General features: G+C 52.2%; 1 protein-coding gene across 2 annotated transcripts; it reads left to right on the top strand.

Annotated features, from left to right (window-relative positions):
* The first annotated feature begins 818 nt into the window (after window positions 1-818).
* Window positions 819-21,708, top strand: MEOX1 (mesenchyme homeobox 1). 2 transcript variants are annotated; one of them, XR_013968176.1, is made up of 4 exons: window positions 1,020-1,731; window positions 17,908-18,080; window positions 19,462-19,784; window positions 20,705-21,207. XR_013968176.1 is itself a non-coding variant. In XM_080826541.1 (3 exons), the coding sequence occupies exons 1-3, from the start codon at window positions 1,263-1,265 to the stop codon at window positions 19,582-19,584; spliced, it is 765 nt and encodes a 254-aa protein (XP_080682667.1). In that variant the 5' UTR covers window positions 819-1,262; the 3' UTR covers window positions 19,585-21,708. The 2 variants fall into 2 exon arrangements, 1 of the variants encoding a protein (XP_080682667.1); XM_080826541.1 differs by having other exon boundaries at window positions 819-1,731; window positions 19,462-21,708.
* The last annotated feature ends 4,021 nt before the right edge of the window (window positions 21,709-25,729 follow it).

The following is a 25,729-nucleotide window of genomic DNA, read 5'->3' as shown; positions in this document are numbered from 1 at the left end:
AAGAGAACTCCTTTGGGAACGAGCATCCCCCTGATTCCACAGAAGCTGTGGCCTCGGGGGCCGGGGTAGGGGAAGCGGGTGGGTGGAGGTGAGGGGGCCTGGAGAAACTTCCAGAACCTTATCTAGCAGCCTTCTCTTTGCCATGGAGAAAAACGACTTGAAACCCCCCTAGAGAAGAGTGTGGCTAATTGGCATGTAAGTCGGGGTTAAAGAACGGAAGGAAAAATCTGATTGTTTTTTTAAGTTACTGAGAAAGTGAGAATGTCACTTTGGGCAGAGAGAAATAATTTTTTTCTGGACTGTGTCTTTCTTTATGCTGCGGACCCTAGTGGGCCACTGAGACTTGCAAAAAAAGATTTCTTTTAATCCTCCTTCCTCTTTGCGAGCAGCAGCAGAAGGGCCTTTAAATCAAATGCAATCAGCAAACTTGTCTCTTGCACTTAGTTCCCGCCTCACTCCCCGGAATTTGGCACTTGACGGATTCTGGATCTGACTTAAGGCTTTTTCCAAATCCAAGACTTGGGGAATTTTGTTAACAGCGCAATAAAATAACTTCATAGCATACGGGAGGCACATTAAAGACGTGGTGTGTGTGTGCTGCGCTCTCTCTCTCTCCTTAAAATTAAAAAAAGAAATACAGACAATGTTTCTTTAAAAGTCTCCATCTGCAAATCCCATTAGATGTGCATATAAGGTTTCTGATGATTAATAGTTCCCTGCTCGGGTTTTGGTTGGAGGGGATTGTGTGTGTGCTGGTTAACCCCTCCCTCTCCTCTCTCACGTTTCACTTCAGAAATTTGTCACTCTCTCCCCACCGCAGGATTTAAAAGTGTGTCTCGCAGCCCCAGGGCCAGCCCTCTGCAGCCACTTGCTGCGAGCTCCAAGACAAGCACTCATCAGCGGGTGCGTCTGGGCTGCCACAGTGAAAATGTTCAGTGTCATCGGCGACCAATACATATCCAGGGGACCCCACTAACGCAGGCTGGTGTGTCAGGGGCGGGGGCAGGAAGCCTGGAGCGAGGTCTGACCTAGGTGTGTGTGCGCACACATCTGAACAGCTGACCACACGTGTGTGTACTTGAAGGAGAGACTTGAGTTTTGGTTTTTGTTTTGGTTCCTGGGGTGAATTTTCTGCTGAACGTTTCCCCCTCTTATTTATTTATTTATCTTTTTTTTTTTTGCATTTTTAAACAAATCTGAATATAAAAAAGTGTAAGAATCCAAACTTTGAAAAGACCGAGGCGCACAGCAGCGGACGGCAGATGGATCCCGTGGCCAGCAGCTGCCTGAGGAACCCCCACCCCCCGGCCCCGGGCTGGGGCTGCCTTCGAAATCCCCACGCGGAAGCCAGTGGGGGCTCAGGGCTGCCCCACTATCCGCCAACGCCGTTCTCCTTCCACCAGAAACCTGACTTCCCAGCGACAGCGGCGGCAGCGTACCCCGACTTCTCGGCCTCCTGCCTGGCAGCCACCCCACACAGCCTTCCCCGGGAGGAGCGCATCTTCACTGAGCAGCACCCCGCTTTCCCACAGCCCCCCGACTGGAACTTCCCCATCTCAGAGGCCCGGCGCAGGCTCAACCCGGGCCCAGCTGGGGGCTCCAGGGAGATGGGGGCCAGCAGCCCAGGCCTGGTGGACACCACGGGAGGCCCCGGCGAGGACTACGAGGTCCTCGGGAGCACTGCCCAGGAGACGGAGAAGAAGTCAACCAGACGGAAAAAAGAGAGTTCAGGTATGTGGCTGAGGAGCCGCTGAGCGTTCCTTTGCTAAGTGGCTGGCCCTCTCTGAGCCGAGCTGCTCTGACCGTGAAAGGCGAACAGTATTATCTAATCTATCCAAAGGCAAGAGTTGCCTTTGGGGTTTCTTTTACTCAGAGCTCTAGGATTCTCTGGTCACGGGGGTTGTATCTGGCCCCCACCGCTCCCAGACCCCAAGAAGATTATGCCAGCAAGTGAATGAAATAAGATCCACAGAGATTGGGAGGATATGTGGGATGGAGCCTCGGTGCGGGTTGGCAAGGGCTGGAGAGGGCTTTCCTGAATCCAGGCTGCCTCCGAGTCATGCTTCCCCCCCCCCGCGCCCCCAAGTCCCCCTGACAGGCTTCAAATGGTCCTGGAGCCAAAGGGTTTGCTCACCGGGGGAGTCAGCTGAGATGGGAGCTAGGAGGGCTAGGAGGACCAAGGCTGGAACCCCGCAGTGTCAGAGTCAGGACCCTCTGTCTCCAGGAGCCTAGCAGGCCTAGGGCTGAGACGGGAGAGGCAAGGGGGGAGGAGGAGATGGAGTGCAGAGTTTGGGGACAGACTGCCCATGAGGGACCTGGGCCAAGAGGGCAGCTCAGCGCGCTAAGGTATGGGCGACCCCCAGGAGGTCCTCCTGAGGGATCACCAGCCTTGGAAAAGTCAGGGAGGCAGGCAGCCAAGGGCTAGGCTTGGACCTCAGAAAGCAGGCAGTGCCCAGCTCAGTACCAGAGCCCCAGAGGCCAGAGGAGGGAGCCGGCCTGCTTGTTAAGATCCCAGCCACTGTCCCTCTCCTCCCTGTGGTGGGGACGTGTGTCCTCATCTCTCCATGGGGCCCTCCTGCCTTCTCACGTTGCCCATTCACCTTCTGTCTGGTTCCCATTCCCCACCTTGCCCAGAACAAGATCACGTCCACGCCTCCTGTCCCCACTGCCCACCATGTCCTCCTGACAGCTGCCCCCGGAGCAGAGTCTGTCTGTCTGAACCCGGAGAGGGCTTTCCTCGCAGGGCTTACCAGCGGCAGGCAGAAAATGAGAGTGCCGACCAACCAGCGAGAACACGCTGGGCTTTGCAGAGCACTTCCCGTGGAACACAGATGTCCCAAGCATCATCTTTTCGCCGAACACTGGCCAAGGCTGGGGAGGGGACGGGGTGGGGGTGGGGATGGTGCAGAGATGAATATGGAGGTCTCACCCCCAGAGGGCTCAGACTGAGAGGGAGGAGAGTCCTGCAGATACCTGCGTGGCAGTGGCTGTGCTAGGATCAGGGGTGGGTTCAAGGTGCTGCAGGTACGATCAGGGAGGGGTTGAAGGTGCTGCAGAAAACACACATTAGCTCTTCCGAGTCCCACCCGAGTGCACGAAGTAAGCCCCGCGGGTCTCACCAGTATCTCTGCCCTGTACGTGTGGAAGAGGGGGGACAGAGAGTTTGAGGAAGATACTGCCAGAACGGGGTCTAGAGAGCGCTGCCCTCATCTGGATTGGCCCAGGACTTGGCTGGGTCTAGCACTGGAAGTCCAGGGTCCCGGGAAACCCCTCAGCCCCAGAACCAATCAGGATAGCTGGCAACCCTGCAATCAAGTTCAAGCTTGGACCTCAGAGCCCAAATCCCACACCCTTCAGCCAATTTCAGGCATAGTCCTCATTTTGAAATATTTGGTCTCCATGCTTCAAGAAGCCCCTCCCTGTGCTCACTGTGGACGGCCACAGCCTAAGAGGAGGGCCCTTTAAATCCCCGGCTGGTTAAATCCTCAACTCTTCCTAGCCCCAGCTGGAGATGTGCCCAGATGGGGCATTTTCTGCTTCTCCTCGCCAAGGGGCTCTCAGCGACTTGGCTCTGTGCCCGGCTGAAGAGCTCTCCCCACCCGGGCTCCTACCCCCGGTAGCCTCTCCATCTCTGCCCACACCTCCGTTGGCCGCATCTAGCCCCTTTCCAGGGCCCTGGGAGCCGAGGCGCTGGAAGGCATAGGCCAAGGGCTGGGCTCAGACACAATCATTCTGCACTCCAGCAAGCCTCACGTGGGCCTTCTTTTCTTCGGGCCGGTGGTCTGCGGCACTGCATTAGGGAGGGAGTGCAAGTGTCAAACAGCTGGACATCCCAAGAGCACGTGGACACCTTCCACTGAATGTCCTGCAGCTCTTGGGGTGAGGTGGGGCGGGGGGCCGTTCTGACCCAGGAGCGGCCCCAGGAGGTAGCAGCAATGGCAGCAGTCAGGCAGGGCACGGAAAGCTGGGTTTCATTCATTCTCTGGGATTCCAGACCCGCTCTGTGTTCAGCATGGGCATCTTTCTGTCCCTGCTTGTTGCTTGAGTTTCCTTTGGAATCGACCTGGAGGGGGAGGAGGTAGGAAAGACCAGCTTCGTAAGAGCCTGAAGGAAGGGAGAAGCAGAGGGGCAAGGCCCCCAACCAACGCTAGGATTCTGGAATCCAAGAGACAAACCCACAGAGAACCCGCATCCCACTCCACCAATCCCGAGCCACTGCGTGGAGTCTCAGTTTGAACTTTCGATGTTTCGTTCCTCACGGATTGGTTTGCATTCATTTTGATCTCTTAAAGCACCGCATTAAAAACATTATTCGTCTTGACGACTGAGGGGTTTTGACACCACTTGCCTTTTGCCGCCCAATGTGAGTGCCTCACGTGTGCCTCACCGTGGCCGGTGCTACGCTGTCTCTGAAGGTTAACCAGCCATCCATCAGAAATGTGTTTTCCATAGTTCTCCACGGGCAGGTCGGCCGGTGGGCCTGTCGGCACCACAACGTTGGACTGCAGGACTTTGGAAAGCTGCTTAATTTTTTGGAGCCTCCGTTTTCCCAGCTGTAAAATGGGATCCTAACAAAAGCGCTTTCCCCACAGAGTCACTGTGAAGGTTAAAAGCAGTGATCTGTGAGATTAGCCCTGTGCCTGGCACGTGGGTTCCATAAATGGTAGCTATGAGTGTGATTAGGCCCATATTTCCAGAACCGGGCTTCAGAACAGAAGCGGGGAGGGGGCGATCAATGGAATTGAATATTTCAAATACGATGATTCAGGAATTCCTGCATCTGGGGTATAAGACCTTGGAACTCCTTGCAAGTACCGTTGGTCCTCAAATCCAGTTATCGTTTAGGAGATTGGAGCCCAGAGATCTGCTGGAGAGGCTGGCGGGGTGAGGTGTGCCGAAAGGCTCCCGCACCGGCTGGCAGAGGAAACTCCAGCTACAGAAAGTTACTGGAAGTTCGATTCAAGAGGAACGTTCTCTCTTCTCCCCTCTCCTTCTGCCAGCCCCAGCTGCTCCCCTGTCATTCCCACTCGAAGTGGAGCTGATTTGCTCAAGTAAATGACTAGGAAAGCGGGGGTCGCTGGCTCCCACTCAGAGACCTTCTGTGGGTTCACAGCACAGAACTGATTTAGGAGACCATCACCGCAAACACGCCCAGCCCCAGGCCCTTGGGTGTTAAAGACCCCTGCTGGCAGGGACAGCTGCGAGGCCACTGTTGTTTGCCCCCGATCTGTCGATCCGTCTCGCTACCGTGGTTGTCTTTAATTTATGGGAATGAGGGATTTCGCGGTGATTTCCTGGCGGGGTTCAAGGAAAGGTCGCGCGTGATCCGCCTGGCTGTGGGTGAATCCGATCGCCCGCCTGGGAGAGCCCCCGTGCTTGGGCTCAGTCCTGCTCGCCACCGGTGCTCTCACGTACTCTCCCTGCCTTCCTCAGACTCGCTTTGTACCGTCCCCTTCGCCTCCACATGTGTGCCTTCCCAGGCTTACCCTTCCTCGATTTCTCCCCCGGGAGATAGGATTCCCCACCTGCCTCTGCGTAGCCACACGAACCCGCAATTGCTCCTGAGGTTTATAAACTCTCCCCAAATCGCCCTCTTTCTCCCACCTGCTGCCTACAGCGTCCCCGCTCCCACCTCCGCTCCCACCTCCACCCGTCGTGTCTTGCTTCAGGCTTCCTTCCCGTCCTTCTACTCCTCTGCCTATGGAGGCCCTCATTGTATCCAGCCCCAAAGCCACCCCCCTCCAAGAGTCTCTCCTCTCTCTTTTTTTTTTTTTAATGTATGGCTCTGCTTGTCTCTAACATCATTTCAGTGAAAGCTGTTGAAAAAGTTGCAAGTTTTAGTTTTCACTAGAACCTGTCCTGATTTTCTAAATAGATAGCTCCTAAATAGATAACTTCATAAAGGAGCTCTTCTGAGATTTCTTACCATGGGACATCTTGTATTCGAAATCTCCTCTTTTAAAATGATGGCTCAGTTCAGTGGACCGTGTGACTCCTGATCTTGGGGTCGTGAGTCTGAGCCGCAGGTTGGGCACAGAGAGTCCTGAGAAATAAAATCTTTGAGAAAAGTAAATAAGTGAATAAAAATTATGATAAAAAACATAACACAAAATTTACCATCATGATCATTTTTAAGTATATAGTATAATAGTATGAACTATAAGCACACTGTCCTGCAACAGATCTCTAGAACTTTTTCATCTTATAAAACTGAAACCCGGGGTGCCTGAGTGGCTCAGTGGGTTAAGCCTCTGCCTTCGGCTCAGGTCATGATCTCAGGGTCCTGGGATCGAGCCCCACATGGGGCTCTCTGCTCAGCAGGGAGCTTGTTTCCCTTCTTCTCTCTCTGCCTGCCCCTCTGCGTACTTGTGATCTCTGTCTATCAAATAAATAAATAAAATCTTAAAAAAAAAACAAACTGAAACCCTGTATCCATTGGAAAACAACCCACCTTTTCCCTCTCCCCCAGGCCTAACAAATAAGGAACTATGTTCTAGAAGTTTCTTAGAGTTAGACTACTCTAGGTTGCCAGTCTGCCTGAGGCTTCGCAGGGGTGGTGGCCAGAGTAGGGCTAATGTGGGACACTACCTTTATATTGGATGAGGAATAAATAACCAGCTCGCTTTGCCTTTTAATAGCAAGTATTATTAAAGACCGATGTAAAAAAAGACTGAGACTACTTTCAATTTTTCAGACAAGTGGAATCATGCAGTATTTGTCTTTCTGTGATTGACTTATTTTATTTAGCACAATGTCCTCCAGGTTCATCTGTGCTGTAGCAGAGAACAGGTGTTCCTTCTTTAAGGCCGAATAATATTCCATGGTTAGCACAGACCACATTTTCTTTATCCATTCATCTGTTGATGGACAGACATTTGGGTTGCTTCCAAGTTGGTTATTATGAATAATTCTGCAATGAACATGGGTGTGCCAATATCTCTTCAAGATTGGGCTTTTGAGTTCTTTTGGACATATACCCGGAAGTGGAATTGCTGGATCCTATGGTAATTCTATTTGTAATTTTTTGAGGAACTCCCCTCTTCTTTTCCATATGAGGTGATATCTCATCATGGTTTTGATTTGCATTTCCCTAATGCTTGGTGATGTTGAGCATTTTTGCATACGCTTGTCGGCCAATTGTAGATCTTCTTTGGAGGAAAGTCTGTTCAAGTCCTTTGCCCATTTTTCAGTTGGATTGTTTGACTTTTGTTGTTGACTTGTAGGAGTTCTTTATATATTCTGGATATTAATCCCTCATCAGCAAATGGGTTGCAAGTATTTTTCTCCCACTCTGTAGGTTGCCTTTGGATTCTGCTGGTTGGTCCCTTTGCTGCATAGATGTCTTTAAGTTTAATGTAGTCCCATTTCTCTGGTTTTGCTTTTGTTGCCTGTGCCTCTGGTGTTTTATTCACAAAATCATTGCCAAACCTAATGTCATGAAGATTTCTTCCTTATATTTTCTTCTAGGAGTTTTATAGTTTTAGATCTTATGCTTAGGTCTTTTTTTTTTTTTAAGATTTTATTTATTTATTTGACAGACAGAGATCACAAGTAGGCAGAGAGGCAGGCAGAGAGAGGAGGAAGCAGGCCCCCCACTGAGCAGAGAGCCAGATGCGGGGTTCGATCCCAGGACCCTGGGATCATGACCTGAGATGAAGGCAGAGGCTTTAACCCACTGAGCCACCCAGGTGCCCCTATGCTTAGGTCTTTAAGCTGTTTTATTTTTTTTTTTTTTTTAAGAGAGAGAGAACCTGCATGGTGGGGGCAGGGGCAGAGGGAAAGAGAGAATCTTAAGCAGACTCCAGGCCCAGCAAGGAGCCCGATGTGGGGCTCAATCTCACAACCCTGAGACAATGACCTGCGCCAGTAACAAGTCAGATGCTTAATGGCCTGAGCCACCCAGGTGCCCCTTTAAACTATCTTGAGTTAATTTTTTTTTTAAGATTTTTATTTATTTATTTGACAGAGAGAGATCACAAGTAGGCAGAGCAGTAGGCAAAGAGAGAAGGGGGAAGCAGGCTCCCTGCTGAGCAGAGAGCCCAATGTGGGGCTCAATTCCAGGACCCTGGGATCATGACCTGAGCCGAAAGCAGAGGCTTAACCCACTGAGCCACCCAGGCGCCCCTTGAGTTAATTTTTTTATATGCTGTAAGGTGAGGGTCCAACTTTATTCTTTTGCATGTAGATATCCAGTTTTCCCCACACTATTTATTGAAGGTTGTCCTCCCCCCCCACCCCCATGTAGCCTTACCACCTTTGTTGAAGGTCATTTGACCATATATGTGAGGGTTTACTTCATAAGTATGCTGTTCCATTGCTCTCTATGTCTTACTTTATGCCAATGTCATCCTGTTGTGATTATTGCATCTTTATAATGTGTTTTAAAATCAAAAAGTGTGGGTGCCTGGGTGGCTCAGTGGGTTAAGCCTCTGCCTTCAGCTCAGGTCATGATCTCAGGGTCCTGGGATCGATCCCCACATTGGGCTCTCTGCCCAGCAGGGAGCCTTCTTCCCCTCCCCCTGTCTCTGCCTGCCTCTCTGCCTACTTGTGATCTCTCTCTCTCTGTCAAATAAATAAACTTTTAAAAATATTTTTAAAAAAACAGAAAGTGTGAGCTCTCCATCTTTGTTTCTCAAGATTGTTTTGGCTGCTCAGGGTCCTCTGAAATTCCATATGAATTTTAGGATGATTTTTTTTCTATTTTGGCCAAAAATGCCATTGGGATTTTGATGGGAATTACACCGAATCTGTAGATCACTTGGAGCCGTAAGGACATTTTAACATTATGAAGTCTTCCAATCTGTAAACATAGGATGTCTTTCCACTTTGTAGTGTCTTCTTTCTTTTCTTTCAAAATGTTCTGGAGTTCTTAGCGTACAAGTCTTTTACCTCCTTAGTTAAATTTATTCCTAAGTGGTTTTTTTTTCCTTTTTGATGCCACTGTCTTTGTAAATTGTTTTTGTAATTTCCTTTTCAGATTGTTCATTGTTCATGGATTGAAACACCGCTGGTCTTTGTGTGATGATGTTCTATCCTGCAACTTGGCTGAATTCATTCATTAGCTCCGAGAGGGTTTTGTTTTGTTTTGTTTTGTTTTGTTGGAATCTTCAGGGGTTTCCATATACAAGACCATGTCATTTGCAAACAGAGATCATTTTACTCCTTCCTTTCCAATCTAGATGCTTTTTATTTATTTTATTTTTTATTTTTAACTCTTTCACCTGATTGCTCTGGCCAAGACCTCCAGTATTATGTTGAAGAGAAGTAGCAACAGGGAGCTTCCTTGTTTGTTCCTGATCTTCGAGGAAAAGCTTTCAGTCTTGCATCATTGAGTATGCGTTTGCTTTTCATCCAGAGTTAGAGCCTATGGCTGCCTTTTCCCTAAAGTTGTAGTGTCTGGGGGTCCAGGATGGTATATGATTTGTCTTTGCAATCTCCCTTCCCTTGCACCTACTGGGACATTTACCCCAGAAGGAGCTCATTCACTGTCTGCTCAACAGTCTCCATGACAGCCTGGGGTTCATTCATTCATTGTCTCCCCTTCTTTCCGAGAGGGGCTCCACCGGCTGGCCTGAGGGTTCCCCCCACGTGTGATGCACTTCTGTAAAATGCATCAAGACTTTTCTAGTCTCGCTCATGAAACCGTGTGCAGGGAGCCCGACTTCGATCATAAAGCCAGCCAGTGTCAGGGCTAGCGCTGGGGTTGGAAAGACACATAAACAGCTGCATAGGCAGGCTGGGCTGACTCTTGCAGGAGACCCCACGGGGTACTAAGGTCAGTTCCCAGGTACCAGGGCCACCACAGCAGCTGTGGCTGAGCAGTGAGGTGGAGACCCACCTCGGTCGGGCGGTTAGGGGGTGCTGTGTGGCTGGGCGGCTAGAGGGCCCAGCTGTCCTAGGGACACGTGGCTGTGTTTCCGGGCTAGAGGAAAGGGCACCTTTTTCTAATTTGCAGAGAGGTCTCCTGTGGGCAAGCATCAGCCTTGCCAAGCACCCCTCCTGGCCTTGCTCCCTCTCCTTAGCAGTAAGCATCGGCTATGAGAATTTCGGGGGAGGGGGGGCGGGGGATTGCGTCTTAGTCCACCCAGGTTGCTGTAACAAAATACCATAGACCGGGCAGCTTAAACAACAGACATTTATTTTCTCAGAGTTCTGGAAAGTAGAAGTCAAAGCTCAAGATGTCAGCAGGTTTAGTTTCTCTAAAGGCTTCTCTCTTTGGCTTGCAAAGGGTCATATCCTTGTCATGTCCTCTTGCGGTCTTTCCTCTGTGTGTGGGCATCCCCGGTGTCTTTCTATGTATCCTGATCTCCTCTCCTTATAAAGACACCAGCGGGCTTGGATCAGGGCCCACCCTAACCAGCGCTTCATTTTAACCTAACCATCTCTTGGACGACACTATCTCCAGACACAGTCACATTCTGAGGTCCTGGGGGTTAGGACTTCAACATATTCATGGGGGAGGCAATTCGGCCCATAAACGAGAGGCACAGGGACAAGGACAAGGTTCCAGCAGTGACACCAATGCTCCAGTCAAAAACTCCTTCGTGAATTAGTATCTCACAGGGGTGGGTGACCTCAGAGCTTTCCTGCTCCTGGCTCCCTCTGGCCACTCCAGCTTCCCCACTCAGAGCATCGTTTCTGGCTACAAACAGATCCCTGCATGCTTATCTTATACCTACAGGGAGAAACACTTTTTGGTCTAGAAGTAGGGTGTTCGGCAGAGGAAGCAGGAACGGAGGTGATAATGAAATACACAGACAACGTCCGTGTCACTTGGGTCAGCGGAGGGACACAGAGTACCAGAGTACCATGCTGGGTGACTCCTACTCCTCCTTGCTGGGCTGCAGCCCCATAAAGGGGGCGGGGCAGGGGGCGGGTTTCAGGGACTAAAGTCAAGTGCACTGACAGGGCAGACCCAGACCGTGTCCTGTCCCCATGTGTGGCTTCTGTTCTGTGTGAGTTCAGGCGAGTCCCACACCTCAGAGTCCCGTTCTCTGAACAATGATTGCAGTGCCTACCCCACAAGGTTGCTATGGGACGAGATGGGATCATAGATATAAGGACACAGCCAGCACTTGGTAGCCCCTCAATCCGTTGTTCCCAAACCCACAAAGGAGCCCTCTTCCTTTCAAATTCTTCTCTGGTCCTGGCTGCATCCCAGGTGGCCTGTGCTCAAACCTGGCAAGGCAGGGACCCCAGCGCAGAGGGAGCCTTGGAAGCCTGCTACCAGCCAGGTGGGCCTGTGTGTCTGCAGGCTCACCCGTCCAGGGTCCCTGCAATGCTCGCCGGGGTGTGGTCGGAGGGGTCCACAGTGGCGGCAGCCCCTCTCATTCCAGCTCCAACCCCAGAACCCCCAGCGAGGAAGAAGCCAGAGTGGCCAGTGTGGAGGGAGAGGCAGGAACTCCACGTTCCTCCTGCTTCCCGGTGAGAGCTCCTGCCCCTCACTGTCAGGCAGAGACTGGGGGCCCCATCAGGACCCTAGGTCTTGGCCACTGTCTGAACTCAGAGGCATCAGTGCAAAACCTGTACCCGAGCCCGCTCAGGCCCCACCCAGATACAGTCTGGAAGTTCTGCAGGAAGTCAGTATCCACCAAAGCAGCAAAATTCGGACCAGCACCGAAGACGCCCTTGGGCTCTAAGGAGGTCAAGGGAGAGGGAGCCTCAGCCCTGCCTACCGCCCTGCCAAGCTGGGGGCTCAGGAGTCCTGCCCTACTTGCCTTTTCCTCTGGCTTGAGCAAGTCGGGGTATCTGGGCTCAGGGAGGTGGCGATGAGCCCACAGGCAGAGCAGCTCTTTCTTTCTGAGGGCAGGACTCAAGGCCCCTGCAGGCCCCGGGAGGCAGCCCCTTTCCCCTAGTGCCCTCTCTGTTCACCGAGCTGGCCTTCCCTGGCCTCTGGCCAGGAGTCCTCCCCCACCCCCACCCCCAGGCTTTGCTAGTTCACGTTTTCCCTATGCAGTGGTGGAGGAACAGTGTGAGCAGTGGGGGCCTGGTCCCGAAGCCCACGCTTCCTTTGGTGACAGCTGAGGGCGACATCTGGAACGTATAACACAAACAAAGTCCAGAGCCGCCCATGCCTCCCCCCAACCCAGCTCTGAAGCTGGCTGCTGTCCCCCACCCTCATTTCCACTGCCTCTCTTGGACTTCACCTCTCTGCTCCCCCATTCCACGGTCCCCCGCACCCCATCTCATCGCCCATCCTTTCCACTCTCCCTCAGTACCACCTAGCTGCACTGCCCCACCCCGCAGGAGACCCTCAGCAAAGTCTACTGTAGCACCAGGCATTTCCTTTCCAGAAGAATCGGCTTCTCTCCTAGAAAACATACTTTGAATTCCCCAGCCCACAGCTGGGCTCCTCGAAGAGGCTGGGAACCCTCCCCAGTGGCTCCTTGGGCACCTACAGGAGAGACAAAGGGCCCAGACACTGAGGTGTGTGGGCCTCCCTGGGACCCAGTGAGAAAGGAAGCCAGGGAGGTCCGGGGGGCAAATGGCCAACTGTCTCAGGCTGGTTCCATCTGTCTCCTGTCTATTTCGATGGGCTTCGCTGCTCCTGAAGTTGAAAGTATTAGAACTAACAAGGATGTCAGAGGCCAGCGCTGTGACAGCCCAGGAAGCCACAGACACCGTTTCCAGAGGGTTTGCCGCGGTCTCCCCTGCTGACATTATGCCTCAGGGATTCCCCTCCCCGTCCCTGCCCTGGACGCACACGCGGGCACACCCCTGGGGCGAGCGCAGCCTCCATGCTGGCCACCCCCCTCCCAGGGCAGTGTGACATAGTGGCTGCAGCCCCGGGCTGGTCCCGGGGAAATCCCACTAGCCCCTTGGTGTCTGGGTCTTCATTTCCTCCTCTGTTCGATGGGCTGATGTGGAACTTACCTACCCTGCATTATACTTAAGGGGATGCAACAAGAAGCAGCCTAATTCGTGGAAATAGCTTCCGGTCACAGAAATCTGGGTTTGCGGTCCAGCCCTGTCTTGAGGTCCCCTCTCACCTACTCCAGGCTCCCCTGTAAAATGGAGAGGTGCCCAGAGATCCGCTCTAAGTCTCTTCCGATGGTACTTACTGTTCTATGATGCCTACTGTTCTGATTCCGTAGCATTCATGAAAGCCCCCAAAGACGTTTACGCCTGAGAAAAAGAGATCCATTGTCAATAGCATGTGGCTTTCTATCTGGTCTTGGGGAGACACTTATGTTAAACCCTGCGACAATTGGGGAGTAAGGATACAGGCCTCCAAAAAGGTGTGTACCCCAGAGTCTGTCTGAACTTCCTCGTAGCTCTGATAAAGCTGTCTGCTAACTTTAGGAAGGCCCGCCAAAGCTGACAGCTATTTATGAAATCATTTACCTTGGATGGTGTCAAAGCTCACGGGGCAGACCACAATCACGCATACATCCTGTTTGCATTGCTCTGGGCACACGTTTCCCAACACAGCCCCGCTGGCCGGCTCTGGCTCGGAGGGAGGGTCATGCAGGGTCTGGGGCGGGATGGGGCTCCAGATCCCGCCCACTGAGCACCAGCCTCCTCCCCCCATCGTCCTGGAAGAGACACCCCGGCCCCTGAGAGAGTAGCAGGGCCAGGACGGCTGGGATGGGACTCTGGTCCGTGCTAGTGACTGTGCCTGGAACTATGCCCCCACTGGGAGGCTGATATCGTAGTGACCAGACACAGACCTAAGCAGAGATACCAAGAAGCAGCAGAGAAGGGAAAACAGTTAAAAGGCCAGACATTGAAGAGGCATCCCTTTCACACAACTCTGATGGTACTGGACAAGCAGCATCTCTAACCTCCAACATGAACCACCCTCTGCAAGGTCATCTCCAGGAGAACCTCTTCTTACGATTCTTCCAGATGGAGCCTCACCAGCACGCGTTACCCATGGCCTTTTACCTTCTCGGCAGCCTTCCGAGCACAGTGTGTGTGGCTGTTCTTGTTTTGCAAAGGAGGAAACTGAAGTTCAGAGAGCTTGAGAGATTTGCCCAAGGTCAGGGAGCTCTTTCTTGGAGACTGCTCAGGCCCAGATTCTCCATTCAGCTCGGGGCGGGAAGCTTTGCACATCAGTCAAAGACAGAAACTCCCGGGCATAGCCCTGACCTTTGAGCTGAAGACCTTGGGAATGCCGGGGAGGACCTGGGACAGAGCACACAGCGAGACCCCAGACCTGACTGAAGGGAGGAACTAGGGGCCCAAACAAGAATATTTGCAACTGGCGGGGCCTCAAGTTCAAGGCCAGGGGTTCTTAACAGAAGAGAGAGTAGGGAGAGGAGAAGAGGATGTCAAGACTGCATACTGGGAGAGGACTCTTACACACCCTAACCCCTGTGTGCCTACCTACAGGGAAACTGAGGCCCAGAATAGGAGGCAGGCACCCCAACCAAGGTGTACTCTCCTGGGATCTCCTGGGAGGGTAGTGTGCATGTCCGCGGAAAGACTAACCCCTGCCCTCCTCCCAGCCAGAAATGACTCCTGGTTTGTCTTCATCCTTCTTTTCCTAACTTGATGACTATGTTGCAGAACAAAGAGAACCAGAACGTCCACTTCCATTGTCATTGCTAGCCTCCCATACTTCAGGCCCTTTTATTCATTTCGAACGGTGAGGAGAGGGCTTGTTCCCTGAGAAGCTGATGAGGAACAAGTGTCCTCTGCATGCCACTCTCCCATCCCCTTTCCTGGGTGTTGCCCCAGGTTCACTGACTTCCCAGCTCCGGCTTCTCTGTCCCATTTCCTCTTCTTTCCCATCCTGAAGCCCAATAAGAGGAGCGGGGAGGTGGGCAGGGAGGGGCCCAGTTACCAGCCCAAGACCAGCTCAAAGGGGTCCTCTCCCTACCTCCCCTTGTCTCTCTTGGGAGGCTAAGGTGCAGGACTGGGGAGGAGGGCTGTTTTCTGGGATTCCTTAGGCACGTGTGTGCACCTAAACAGGCCTGGGAGAAGGGGAGTGGGGGTGTGGGCATCAACCCAGGACAGAGCCTGCAGGAGCCCTGGGTGTGGAGACACCGGGGCCAGCCCTGAGCCTGCCGGATTCAGGAGGACCTGAGGCCGGCGCTGACCACCGCACCTCCTCTAGTCGGATGAATCTGGGTCCCAATCTTAGTGCTGCACCCCCGCCCAAACTGCTGGGCACACCAGGCAAGTTCCTGGGCCTCTCTGAGCCTGCTTCCTCCTCTGGATACTGAGTAGGATCTAGCAAACATTTAGCAAGTACTGTGCCAGGTACAGTAGCAAGTGAGAGAAGGCAGTTTCTTCCCTGGGGGGAGAAAGAGGGATATTAATCAAATTATCACCCAAATCCACACAACAGATGCTAAAGGGGACAATAATAGTACCTCCTCCTAGGGATGTTTTGTGCAAAGGATTAAATGGATCTGAGGACATAGAAGTCTTCAAGAAAGCACAACTGGTACTATCCCGGCCCCACAGATGGCATCGTGCCGAGTGGAAGAATTGGAAGAACACATTTTTGTTCAAGCGCTTTAAAGCATTTTCCACACCCAAGAGCTGGGCCAGGCTTCCCAGTGAGAGGGGGAAGTAGGTGCTTTATTTTTCCCAATTTCTTGATGAGGTGACTGAAGCCCAGAAAGGTTAAATGACCTTCTCAAAGGCCCCCAGTGAAGAGATCCAAGGCCTCAAAACCTGACACGAGTCATCCTGGTTTTACACCCCCTCGGTCGTGAAAGGGAAGGGTTGCGATCCACCCTGAGCCCTGGGATGGGAGTGGGTGCGAAATGAGCCTGGTCTCTGCCAGCCGGGATGGGCTCCGGAGGGCTGCTCTCCCTCCCCGGCCGGCCGTTGGTGGCCAAGGCCGTCTCACTTGGGGATCCCCCGCCGGGGTGGGGGGGTGGGGGAGGTAGGGGGGTGGGGCGAGGCTTTGAGTCCTTCCCTCCAGCCCACCCTCCCACTCCCGCTTCCGGAGGGGTCTGGGCACCCCTTCTCCCGAGCCCGCGGGACAGGCAACCGGGGCCATCCGACGCGCCCCCTTCTTGCCCCAGGCGCGCCCCGCAGGCAGCCAACCCCGACGGTGCTGCCCCGCCCCTCCGCTTTCTCTGTTTCCCGCCAGGGCCCCGCGATCGCTTTACCGTGCGGCCCCCCCATCCACACCCCCCCATCCACACCGCGCCGGGAGCCGCCACCCCCGCCCTTCTCCCCGGCTCCCGGGCGACGGGGACGGAGACCCTGGAAACTGGAACTCAAGGGACTGAATGGCAAGCAAGAGAGGGAATTTCGGAGAAGGGACCCGGCGGGCTGAGGTTCCCGAGGGGACCGGGGCTGCCGAGGGGTCTCCACCTCCCCCACCGGCTAAGCAATGTGGCTGCTTGGGGTGGGGGTGGGGGGAAGGGGAGAGTGAGGGCGGCTTCCCTGCCCTCCCCCACCCCGTCTAAAAGCCCCCACACAGCAACCCCAGCGCCCCCCACCCCCAGACCAGCCTCCCGACAACAGGGATTCTGCAGCACCCCACACACACACCCGGGCGGAGATGGGGTCCTTAGTGGGGCAGAGGGTGGGGTCCCGCTTTCAGTAAAGCGCCTAACTCTGAGTCACGGGCCTCCAGGTCTGTGAAAGGACAATGAAATGAAAGACTTCCAAACTTTAGAGCCCGGCAGGAAAAGTGGTTCCTGTAGCCGTTCACCGGACACGTGGCCCGCATTGTTAATTGTGTCGGTGTCTTGGTCTCCTTCCCGCGTGCCTCCCCCCGCAGCTCCGCGGGCCCAAGTGAAGGAGGAGCCGCCTCTCAGCTTGCTCGGGGCGGGAGAGAACATAGAGTCCCCGTGGTGTGTACAGCACTCGACAGTTTGTAAACCCTTCCTGCATGGATTTTACTTGAACATCACGTGGGTCAAACTGTCTGGGTTTGATTTCTGCCTCTGCCAGTCACCAGGAACTGGATGAACTTGAACAACTTGCTTAAACGTCTCTGTGTTTAGTTTTCTGGTCTACATAGCGTGGGGCTAGTACAAGAACTCACCTGGCTGAGTTATTGGGAGGATTAAGTGGCTGATACCTGTATGGTGCTTGCTCCCCTGTGATTGAGCCATTGAGCCCCTGCTGCGCCATTGAGCCCCTGCTGTGTCTAACGCAGAGCCCAGAACTTTCCAGACTTGGCCCCTCCCGGTATCAAAGGGGGAAAGAAGCTTAAGGCAGCACTTCTCAATTTACATGTGCACGCGGCTCCCCTGGGGATCTGGCTAAAATGTGATTCTGATTCAGCAGGTCATAGGCAGGGCCTGAGATCCTGCAAGTCTGACCAACTTCCGGGCCCTGCTGCTGCAAAGAAGTGAGGTCTTAGAGCAGTGGTTTGTAAACTTGACCGTGTGTCCCAATCACCTTGAAGGCTTGTTAAAACAGACTGCTGGGCCCCACCCCCAGAGTGTCTGATTCAGTAGGTCTGGGATGAGGCCCCAGGATATGCATTTCTGACAGGTCTCCGGTGATGGTGATGTCACTGAGGACAGAGAGCCTCAGTTTTAGAACCTCTTGCCCCACAAATTTATAGCCACTACTAATGTCTAGCAGGGGAAGGGGGGCAGTTGGAAGCTGGGTAGTAGAAATCATTAAATAGCCAAGAACAGCTTCTCATGCTTTGGGGATAAAAAAAAGTCTGGGGTCGGGCCGCCTGGGTGGTTCAGCCCTTAAGTGTCAGCATTCGGCTCGAGTCATGATCCAAGGGTCCTGGAATCAAGTCCCAGGATCGAGCCCCACATGGGGCTCCCTGCTCGGCAGGGAGTCTGCTTCTCCCTCTGCCCCTCACCCGTTTGTGCGTGCTCAATCTCTCTCTCTCTAATAAAAAAATAAAATCTTTACTATAAAATAAAAATAAAAACAAGAGAGACAAGGAAAGGCTGCCCTGGCTCTTAAGGACAAAACAAAAGGAACCTCTGCGGCTTCATCTTCCTGTTTGGGATGCTTTCTCCCCAGACAACCAGGAGAACCGAGGGAAACCTGAGGGCGGCAGCAAGGCTCGCAAGGAGAGGACAGCCTTCACCAAGGAGCAGCTGCGGGAGCTTGAGGCCGAGTTTGCTCACCATAACTACCTGACCCGGCTCCGGAGATATGAGATTGCCGTGAACCTGGACCTCTCGGAGCGGCAGGTGCTGTCCGGGGTGGGGGTCCCCCTCTTCTGGCCATCCCTCCTTCCCTCTGCTCTCTCAACACCCCTCCCTTCCCACCACTCCTCCCTGAACCTTCTCCTGTGTCCTCCCTCGGCCCAGTCCGATGGTTCTCAAATGTGGCTCTACCTGAGAATCACGGGCAGAGAGATTAATAACACAGATGTCTGGCATTGGCGATTGTTTGCATTGGTCTGGGATGGAGCCCAGACGTCCGCATTTTTCACAGGGCCCCTAAGTGCAGCCAGGGTTGGAACCTCTGATCTGGTTATTCCCAAACTTGAATGTGCACTGGAATCACCTCAGGCCTTGTTTAAAATGCAGGTTCGGAGGGGCGCCTGGCTGGCTCAGTCAGTGGAACAGGGGACTCTTGATCTTGGGGTCATGGGTTCAAGCCTCATGTTGGGTGTAGAGGTCACTTCAAAATTAAATTAAAAACTCAAAAAAAAAAAAAAAGAAGAAAAAGAAGAAGAAGAGGAAGAGGAAGGAGAAGAAAAAAAGAAAATGCAGATTCCATAACTCTGAAGACTGACTTTGTAGGAAGAATAAGTGGGCCTGGGAATCTGCATTTCTAGTAAGTTCCCCAGGTGGTTCCTGGACACCTCTAAAAAAACTTACTTCCTAGCCCCTTTGTTTGGGGCTTTCCCTCAGAGCATTCAACCCACACCCATGCTCTAACATGGAATAAAGTATTGCAATAATAATAATAATAATAATAATATTTGATAGCAGCTTTCAGTTGATGAGGAGCTCTGCCAGAGCGCTTGGTTTAGAAAACTAAGACTCAGGGGCATCTAGGTGGCTCCGTGGCTTAAGAAAACTAAAACTCAGATCCTGCCTCTACCACTTCCTCGCCCTGTGACCTCTGGGACACGTCTCCTGACCTCTCTGGGTCTCAAGGTCATGACCCCAGCCAGCAGGTAATGCTGAAGCTGAGATGAGAAAATACTCGGACCAGAGCTATCTAAACTGACAAGTGCTTTATGAATGTGCCTACAGATGAGGCTGGCGAGCCTCCGCTCCCAGACCCTCAGGTAACAGAAGCTAGAGGGAGGAGGTGTTGGCACTGGAGGGGTGGGGCATATGAAAGGGGGTGGGGCCAAATGCCAAGGTGACTTTTAGACCCTGTCCCCAGACCAGCAGTCTTTCTGACACAAAGCTAGGGAGACACAAGACAGACCTCTGGGCAGATTGATGTGTCCTCCCTTTTGTCTCCATTCCTGGTGTCTTTGGAGGGGTGGAGCAGGACAAGCAGAGGTTCAAGTTGGGGTCCGTGGAAGGTGACCTTCTGTCTTGAGCGTCAATGTGGGAAGGTAGTTACACCTCCCTTTAAGTGACCAGGTTCCTTTGCTTCCTCTGTCAGGTCAAAGTGTGGTTCCAGAACCGAAGGATGAAGTGGAAACGTGTGAAAGGGGGTCAGCCTATCTCCCCTAATGGGCAGGACCCCGAGGATGGGGACTCTGCTGCCTCTCCAAGTTCAGAGTGAGATTCTCCACGGAGAAAGAAAGACTGAGGACCGAGCCCCCTACCCAGCTACCCGCACCCTTGTCCTCACCCCAATCCCACCTTCACCTTCTCCCACCCACCCCAGGGCAACTTCTCTACGTCTTGCAATGACTCTTAAACACGAAGCTGTCCAGCATCCCTGGGAGCCTGGAAGTTTCCCAGAAAGTTCTATCCAGTTTTGCTCTATCTTAGCAGCCCCTTCCCCAAGGCCGTTGCTTCCCACAGTTCTCATGGAATCATACAGCAGCCCGACTGGACCCATGCAAATCTGGGGAACAGCTCCAGGCACACTGCTGCTTGGGGTGTCTCGGCTGCTGCCCCCTCTCCTGCTACCACCTCCCTCCAACACCAGCGAGCCCTCCTTCAGGCCTGGATACCACCTGATCTGCTGGGAGAGGAGCCTTGGGACCAGCTATTGACCTGGGAAAGCAAATGCTCCAAAGGAAGGAAATGACTAGAACACACATACACACACACCCTAGACCACCCTTCCTTTCTGGGTTCCGTATCTGAGGCTTTGGGGAGCCCTCAGGTGTCCCAAAACCCCAGGGAGAATAAGTATGAGGAGAGTGGAGAAGAGAAACTCAGCTGCTGCCCATCAGAAACCCAGTCTTTGTTTCCCAAAGTTGTTGGCTAAGTGAGTAAGTTTGTAACACGGGCTGGAGGGAGACTGTCAGAAAAACAGCTGGTGTGGGTGTTCCCCGTGCGGGCCTGTTCACACCGGCTTGACTGCGTGGCTGAGAACAGACCCAGGACAGCTCCTGCCTCTTCGGAGTCAAACTGGGGACAAGGGACTGCTGAGCTGCGCCCCTGAGCCACGGAACAGCTGTTCTTCTTAAGGCCACAGTTTGGGGATTGAACACCTATCCAGATGCTCGCATTATTGAGTTGAGGGCTGGAAAGTGTGCCCCTTGTGCCGAGGATGAAGAGATCATACTAAGCCCAGTGAGTGATGGCCTAGAAATGTGGAACCTTGCCGTGGAAGTAGCCTGTGCTTTCAACGGACTCTGTCTACAAATGGGGACAAAAAAAATATCCCTTTTTCTCCACGGGATGCATCTGAGCCCTTCCAGTGTGTTCCATGATTGCTGTTAGGACAGGAGGGGCTGCTAAGTTTATGTACGGGGACCGCCCAGATCTTTTGGAGTGACGCTCCAGGACAGATGGCCAGACAGCCTGAGGTGACCCGAGCCTTGGAGAGAAACCCCCATCGGCCTCAGTGCTGTGTCTCCCGATACCAGCTGGGGTTGCAGAGGGAGGTCAGCAAGAGTTTGGAGCTTTTGTGTGTAGATTCAGTCACTCAAATGTAAAAGGAACCCCAGGTCCCCATCCCGAAAGGACAACAGCTCTGGAAAATGATTGCCAAATGAGATGGCTGGTTAGAGCACGTGTCATTTTTTTTCTAAAGCATATTTCATATATTTTCTTAAGATTACGTCAAGTTAACGGTGCAAGGTTAATTCACTTAGTAAGAAAACTCTTGGAGAAATAAAATCAATAGAAGAGGATAGTTCTCGGGCCTTTTTCTTTGCAGAGCTAAGAACCGCATTCTCTCTGTGTGCAGCCCTCTGAGGTTCGTGTGATGATCACCAGGACAATGTCTAAAAACAAAGAAAAAAAGGGAAGAAATCACTTGGACCAAGGTATCCCCCTTTAGGTTCTTCAAAATGTGGGGGTGCAAACATCATCATTGGAAAAACTACGTTGTTCTCCCTTTGCGATTGTGTTGTGCTCCTTTCCCCTTATAAAATGTTAGCTGTTGGGTTGCCTCACCTATGGCTTATCAAATCACTAAAGTTCTGTAAACAGAAGATGAATTCTTTTGTTAATAAAGAAGTCTTGACCATAGACTAACCACCCCTAATTGGGGGGTGGGGGGAGGCAGAGGGAGAGGGAGAGAGAGAATCTCAAACAGACTCCCACACCGAGCACGGAGCTTGACGTGGGGCTCGATCTCATGACCCTGAGATCATGACCTGAGCCAAAAATCAAAAATCAGATGCTCAACAGACTGAGTCACCCAGGTGCCCCACCCCCACCTAATTTTAAAGTTCAGAATTTGGAGGTTTTGTGGTCTCAGAATAGAACAATACACACAAATAGTAATAAAAAATAAAAAAGAAGAAACGTCCTCAATCCTATGTCTTTTTAATTTAAAAGGATTGGTCTCACCAAGATGTTAGCCACGGACAAAATAGAACTGGCTACAGAGTGGGGAGGGAGGGAGCCAAGGGAGGAGACCAGGCCAGGATTCAGCCTTGAGGCTGGGCACAGCGTGGGTGGGCACTGACCAGAAATGACATCACCAGGAGCTGGCAGAGGAAAGCAGACCCACAAAATCAAGGTGTTGAACAGAAGGTTCAGGTTCAAAGAAAAGCAAAACAGACACCCTCGAGCATTCCAACAGTCCTTCTTAACTCTACTCCCCTGGCTTCAGAGGATATCGGCCTCTCCTACTTTTCCTTGTCTGTCCAGAATGTTCCTTCTCTGTCTCCCATGCTTTTGCCCCCACTGCTAGTTCCCGAATTTCTGCCTTCTTCCTGCTGCCTTCCCCACTCTTCACGCTCTGCCCAGATGATCCCATCTACCTACATGTTTTTTATTGGGGTAAAATATGCATAACGTAGAATTTTAACCATTTTTAAGCATACAGTTCTGTGTCGTTAAGTACTGACCCACTGTTGTCCAACTGTGATCACTATCCCTTTCCAGAAATTTTCATCTTCCCAAACTGAAACACTGTACCCGTGGAGAGAGAACTCCTCCTCCCCTCCTCCCTTCCATCCACCTACATTCATATACTGTTTACTCTGTACTGTGTTGGGCACTATTCTAAGTGCTTTACATAACAATCCCAAGAGTTAGTACCAGAATTCCTGTTTTACTGATGAGGTGACCAAGGCAGGGAAAAGTTGAGTAAACCACCGAGGTTTTACAGCTGGTTAGTGGTTGTGGTAGAGCATATGATCGGGCCCAACAATTTCCTCCCTTCCCCACTGGGGCAATATGGCTCCCTGATCATTGCCATATGCTGTATCTCCCATGGGAGCAGTGTACTTCCCCACTTCATTGACCCCAGGCTTCTCCGTGTGGTTGGCTTTGGCTAATAGAATGTGAATAGAAGAGCCGAGCGCCCGAGCTAGCAAAAGTTTTAGAGTCCTCACGTCTCTGCCATGGCGCTTTTCCCTCTGCACAAGGCTGGGATGGGGATTCCACCATGAGCCTGGGATCTGGAATGAGAAAGATGTGGAACAAAGCCAAAACCAAACCCACAACCTTCATGTATATCAGTGAGGACAGAGAAGTTTGCCGTAAGCCGTTAGATGCGGGGATCATTTGTTACTGCTGCACCACTGTGTGAACATGACCGCCAGTGATAAAGCTGGGATTTGAATCCAGGCATTCTGGCCCCAGCCCAAACCTCCCCACCCAGGACCTGGGAGCTTAAGTTTTCTACTGCTCCTACCACCTGGGTGACTACAGGCATCTCAAACTCAAAATACTTAAGGGAAAATCTCCATTACCCCGATATTCTGAACCTCATATTCTGTATTCTGAATCCTCTATATTAGCTGGCGACACCACAACCTACCCATTCATGCATCCTGGAGATTGAGGACCCATTGCTGATACTGCGTTGCAGCGCAGAGCCAATCAGTTACCGGGTCTTGCTCATTTCACTTCCTGTGCAGGTTCTCCTCATTCCCTCTGTGATCTTTGTCTGTCCACCGCCATTGTCTTTGTCCAGGCTGTCAACATCTTTCACTTGAATGAAAGCCCCCAGGAGCTCTCCTTCCTTCTGATCTGAGACTCCACAAAGTCCATCCCCTAGAACAGTCACACGCGCACACACACACACAAAATCCAAATTTGATCACCCCAGATTTAAAATCGGTCAATGGCATCCCACCATCTACAAAATAAAATTCAAAACTCTTCGTCGGACTCCAAAATTCCCCTGCCCTCGCCCCCGCCTGCTTCTACCACTTTGTCTCACCACCCCAGCCACACACTCTGTGCTACAGCAACACCAAACCACTCACCCTTCTGTATACACACACGGGCCCCCCATGTGATTTCTCTACTACATTCCTGGTTCATTCCCTCTCCAGGACTTAGGCATCTAGGAGCACTTGAAGGGACTCCTGGAAAGGAACACAGAGCACATTTTAATGTACAAATATGAACCAACTAATTTTCAACATCAAGCAGCAACATTAACATTAATTTCTAAAACCAATAGAAAAAAAAAGTCTCTTTCAATGTGAGAAATTAAATTCCCCCAATAAACACAGCTAAGAACTCTGTTGTGGGGAGTCTCATGGAGAAACGAGAGGTGCACACGCACGTCCATCAAATGTTTTCTGGTTTCTCTGGAGCAGTCCCTGCGCTCCTCCCACACTGCGGCATCGGCATCTGGTTGACCAATGAATGGTAGCTAAAACTGGCCACTCCTCAAATGAGTAAGAATCCTCTGCTTCGTCTCGGGTGCCAAGCTGTACGAGAGAAGCAAGACCACCCACTGACGACTCCCCGATGTGAACCAGTGACAGTGACAGAGAGGGGAATCCAAACAGCCAAGAATTCCCGTATAGTAACTTTTCGGTAATGGGTTTCTCCATCCTTGAGAGGGCATCAAGGACAAGCAAGTGTGCGGCTGCCCTTCAGAGAGAGGCAGAGAGGAAGCGAAGCGAATATGGGATCCATTTCCCAGTAAAAGGGCCTCGGTGAGGCTCAGGGCTTCAGAAATCTACCTGCCTGGGCTGGGGCCCTGGGAAGGATGCATGCATTTCTGATGGTGCCTCTAGTCAAAGCAAAGAATGGGTGTCAGGCAAGGATCTATGCACTTCTATCTCTAACCCTAAAGCACCCTAGTTCCAGTAACCAGGAGAGCTCAGGGTGTGTGGCTTTCTTTCCTTGCCTTGAAAGCTATGTATTCTCCACCAGCGAATCCCTTATAGTTACCACCAGCACAGCAATCGCCAATCACATCATCTCTTGGCCGCCACGGCTCTGAGCTGTCACCATGTTCCTTCTCTTCCTGGTTATACCCTCTCAGTCCCCTTCACTGTAAATCCTGAACAGACACCTTCAAAAATATCTTGACACCCTTCTCTACTGCCACATCCTCCCCAGGCTGCTCCTACCCTTTGATCTCTGTCTTCCCACCTGTGTTTCTTCCTGGACGGCTAGTGCCATAATTTATAATTCTTGTCTTTGTTGTTTGCGTGTTCATTTTGTGGTCTGATCTCCAAGCCAGAGGAGGGAAAGGGGGATGTGTTTCCCTGACTGTTTTCCTTCCAGATGCTAGCATGATGCCCAGTACACAGTAAGCACTCAAAAAATAATTATTGCACTAGATGTCCATCCATGTGCACGGACCCATAGACGGATGGATGGAAGAGGGAATTGCTAACCTACTGGCATCACCTAGCTTCCCAGCTTGCAAGTGCCCATTGCTGGCCACACAGCCCACGACGTAGGGGAGGCTGTGGTCCAGAAGCCGGTTAGACTGGCTGGCTTGATGCCATCCAGGTCTCTTGAGTCTACCAGGTCCGCCATGCCACGCCGAAAGAGAAACACTGGGCACCCACCCTGTTTCTGGGCCCAAGAAAATGATCTCTGATTCTGGCCAAAGGACCAAGATTCTCTGTCACTCACTCCCCCACTCCCAGCCCCGAGTCCTGCCTGAATTCTAAAGGGACATCTCCCCTTTGACCTGCAGTTGGCACAAGCAGAATGACGTCCTGGCCCCTGATGACAGCAAGCTCAGAGGCACGCCTGATAAGAGCCTTGAGCAATTCACGCTGAATTTCTGAGGGTGATGTTTAATAGCTTGAAGGTGACATCAGGGTCGGGACTAATATCCGATTGAACAGAAAGAGACATGACCTAACTCGTCTCTCACCGTGGGCCTGGCTGCAAGAGCTTCTCTTTCTTTATTAATTTCCTAACCGGAGCTGCTGGCTCAGGACTCCAGCCTATCCCTGAAGCTGGGGCCCATGGCTGGGCTTAACTCCAGCGTTATTGGGAAGGCAGCAGTCTCAGCTGGGTCTGCGGGCCCCCATGAAGAGCTGTGCTCATCTGGGCCAGAGCCCCGTGGTGGGATTTCTCCACCATCCTGC

This window comes from Martes martes (assembly GCF_963455335.1).
Source record: "Martes martes genome assembly, chromosome: 16".
Classification (NCBI taxonomy): domain Eukaryota; kingdom Metazoa; phylum Chordata; class Mammalia; order Carnivora; family Mustelidae; genus Martes; species Martes martes.
The sequence above is the reverse complement of the archived record's forward strand: the minus strand, read 5'-3'. Positions and strand labels throughout refer to the sequence as shown.

Excerpts from the sequence above, each read along its gene's own strand:
- MEOX1 (XM_080826541.1), top strand. The coding sequence starts at position 1,263 with ATGGATCCCGTGGCCAGCAGCTGCCTGAGGAACCCCCACCCCCCGGCC. Across the intron at positions 1,732-17,907 it reads ACGGAAAAAAGAGAGTTCAG|ACAACCAGGAGAACCGAGGG; the intron begins GTATGTGGCTGA and ends CTTTCTCCCCAG. Across the intron at positions 18,081-19,461 it reads TGGACCTCTCGGAGCGGCAG|GTCAAAGTGTGGTTCCAGAA; the intron begins GTGCTGTCCGGG and ends TTCCTCTGTCAG.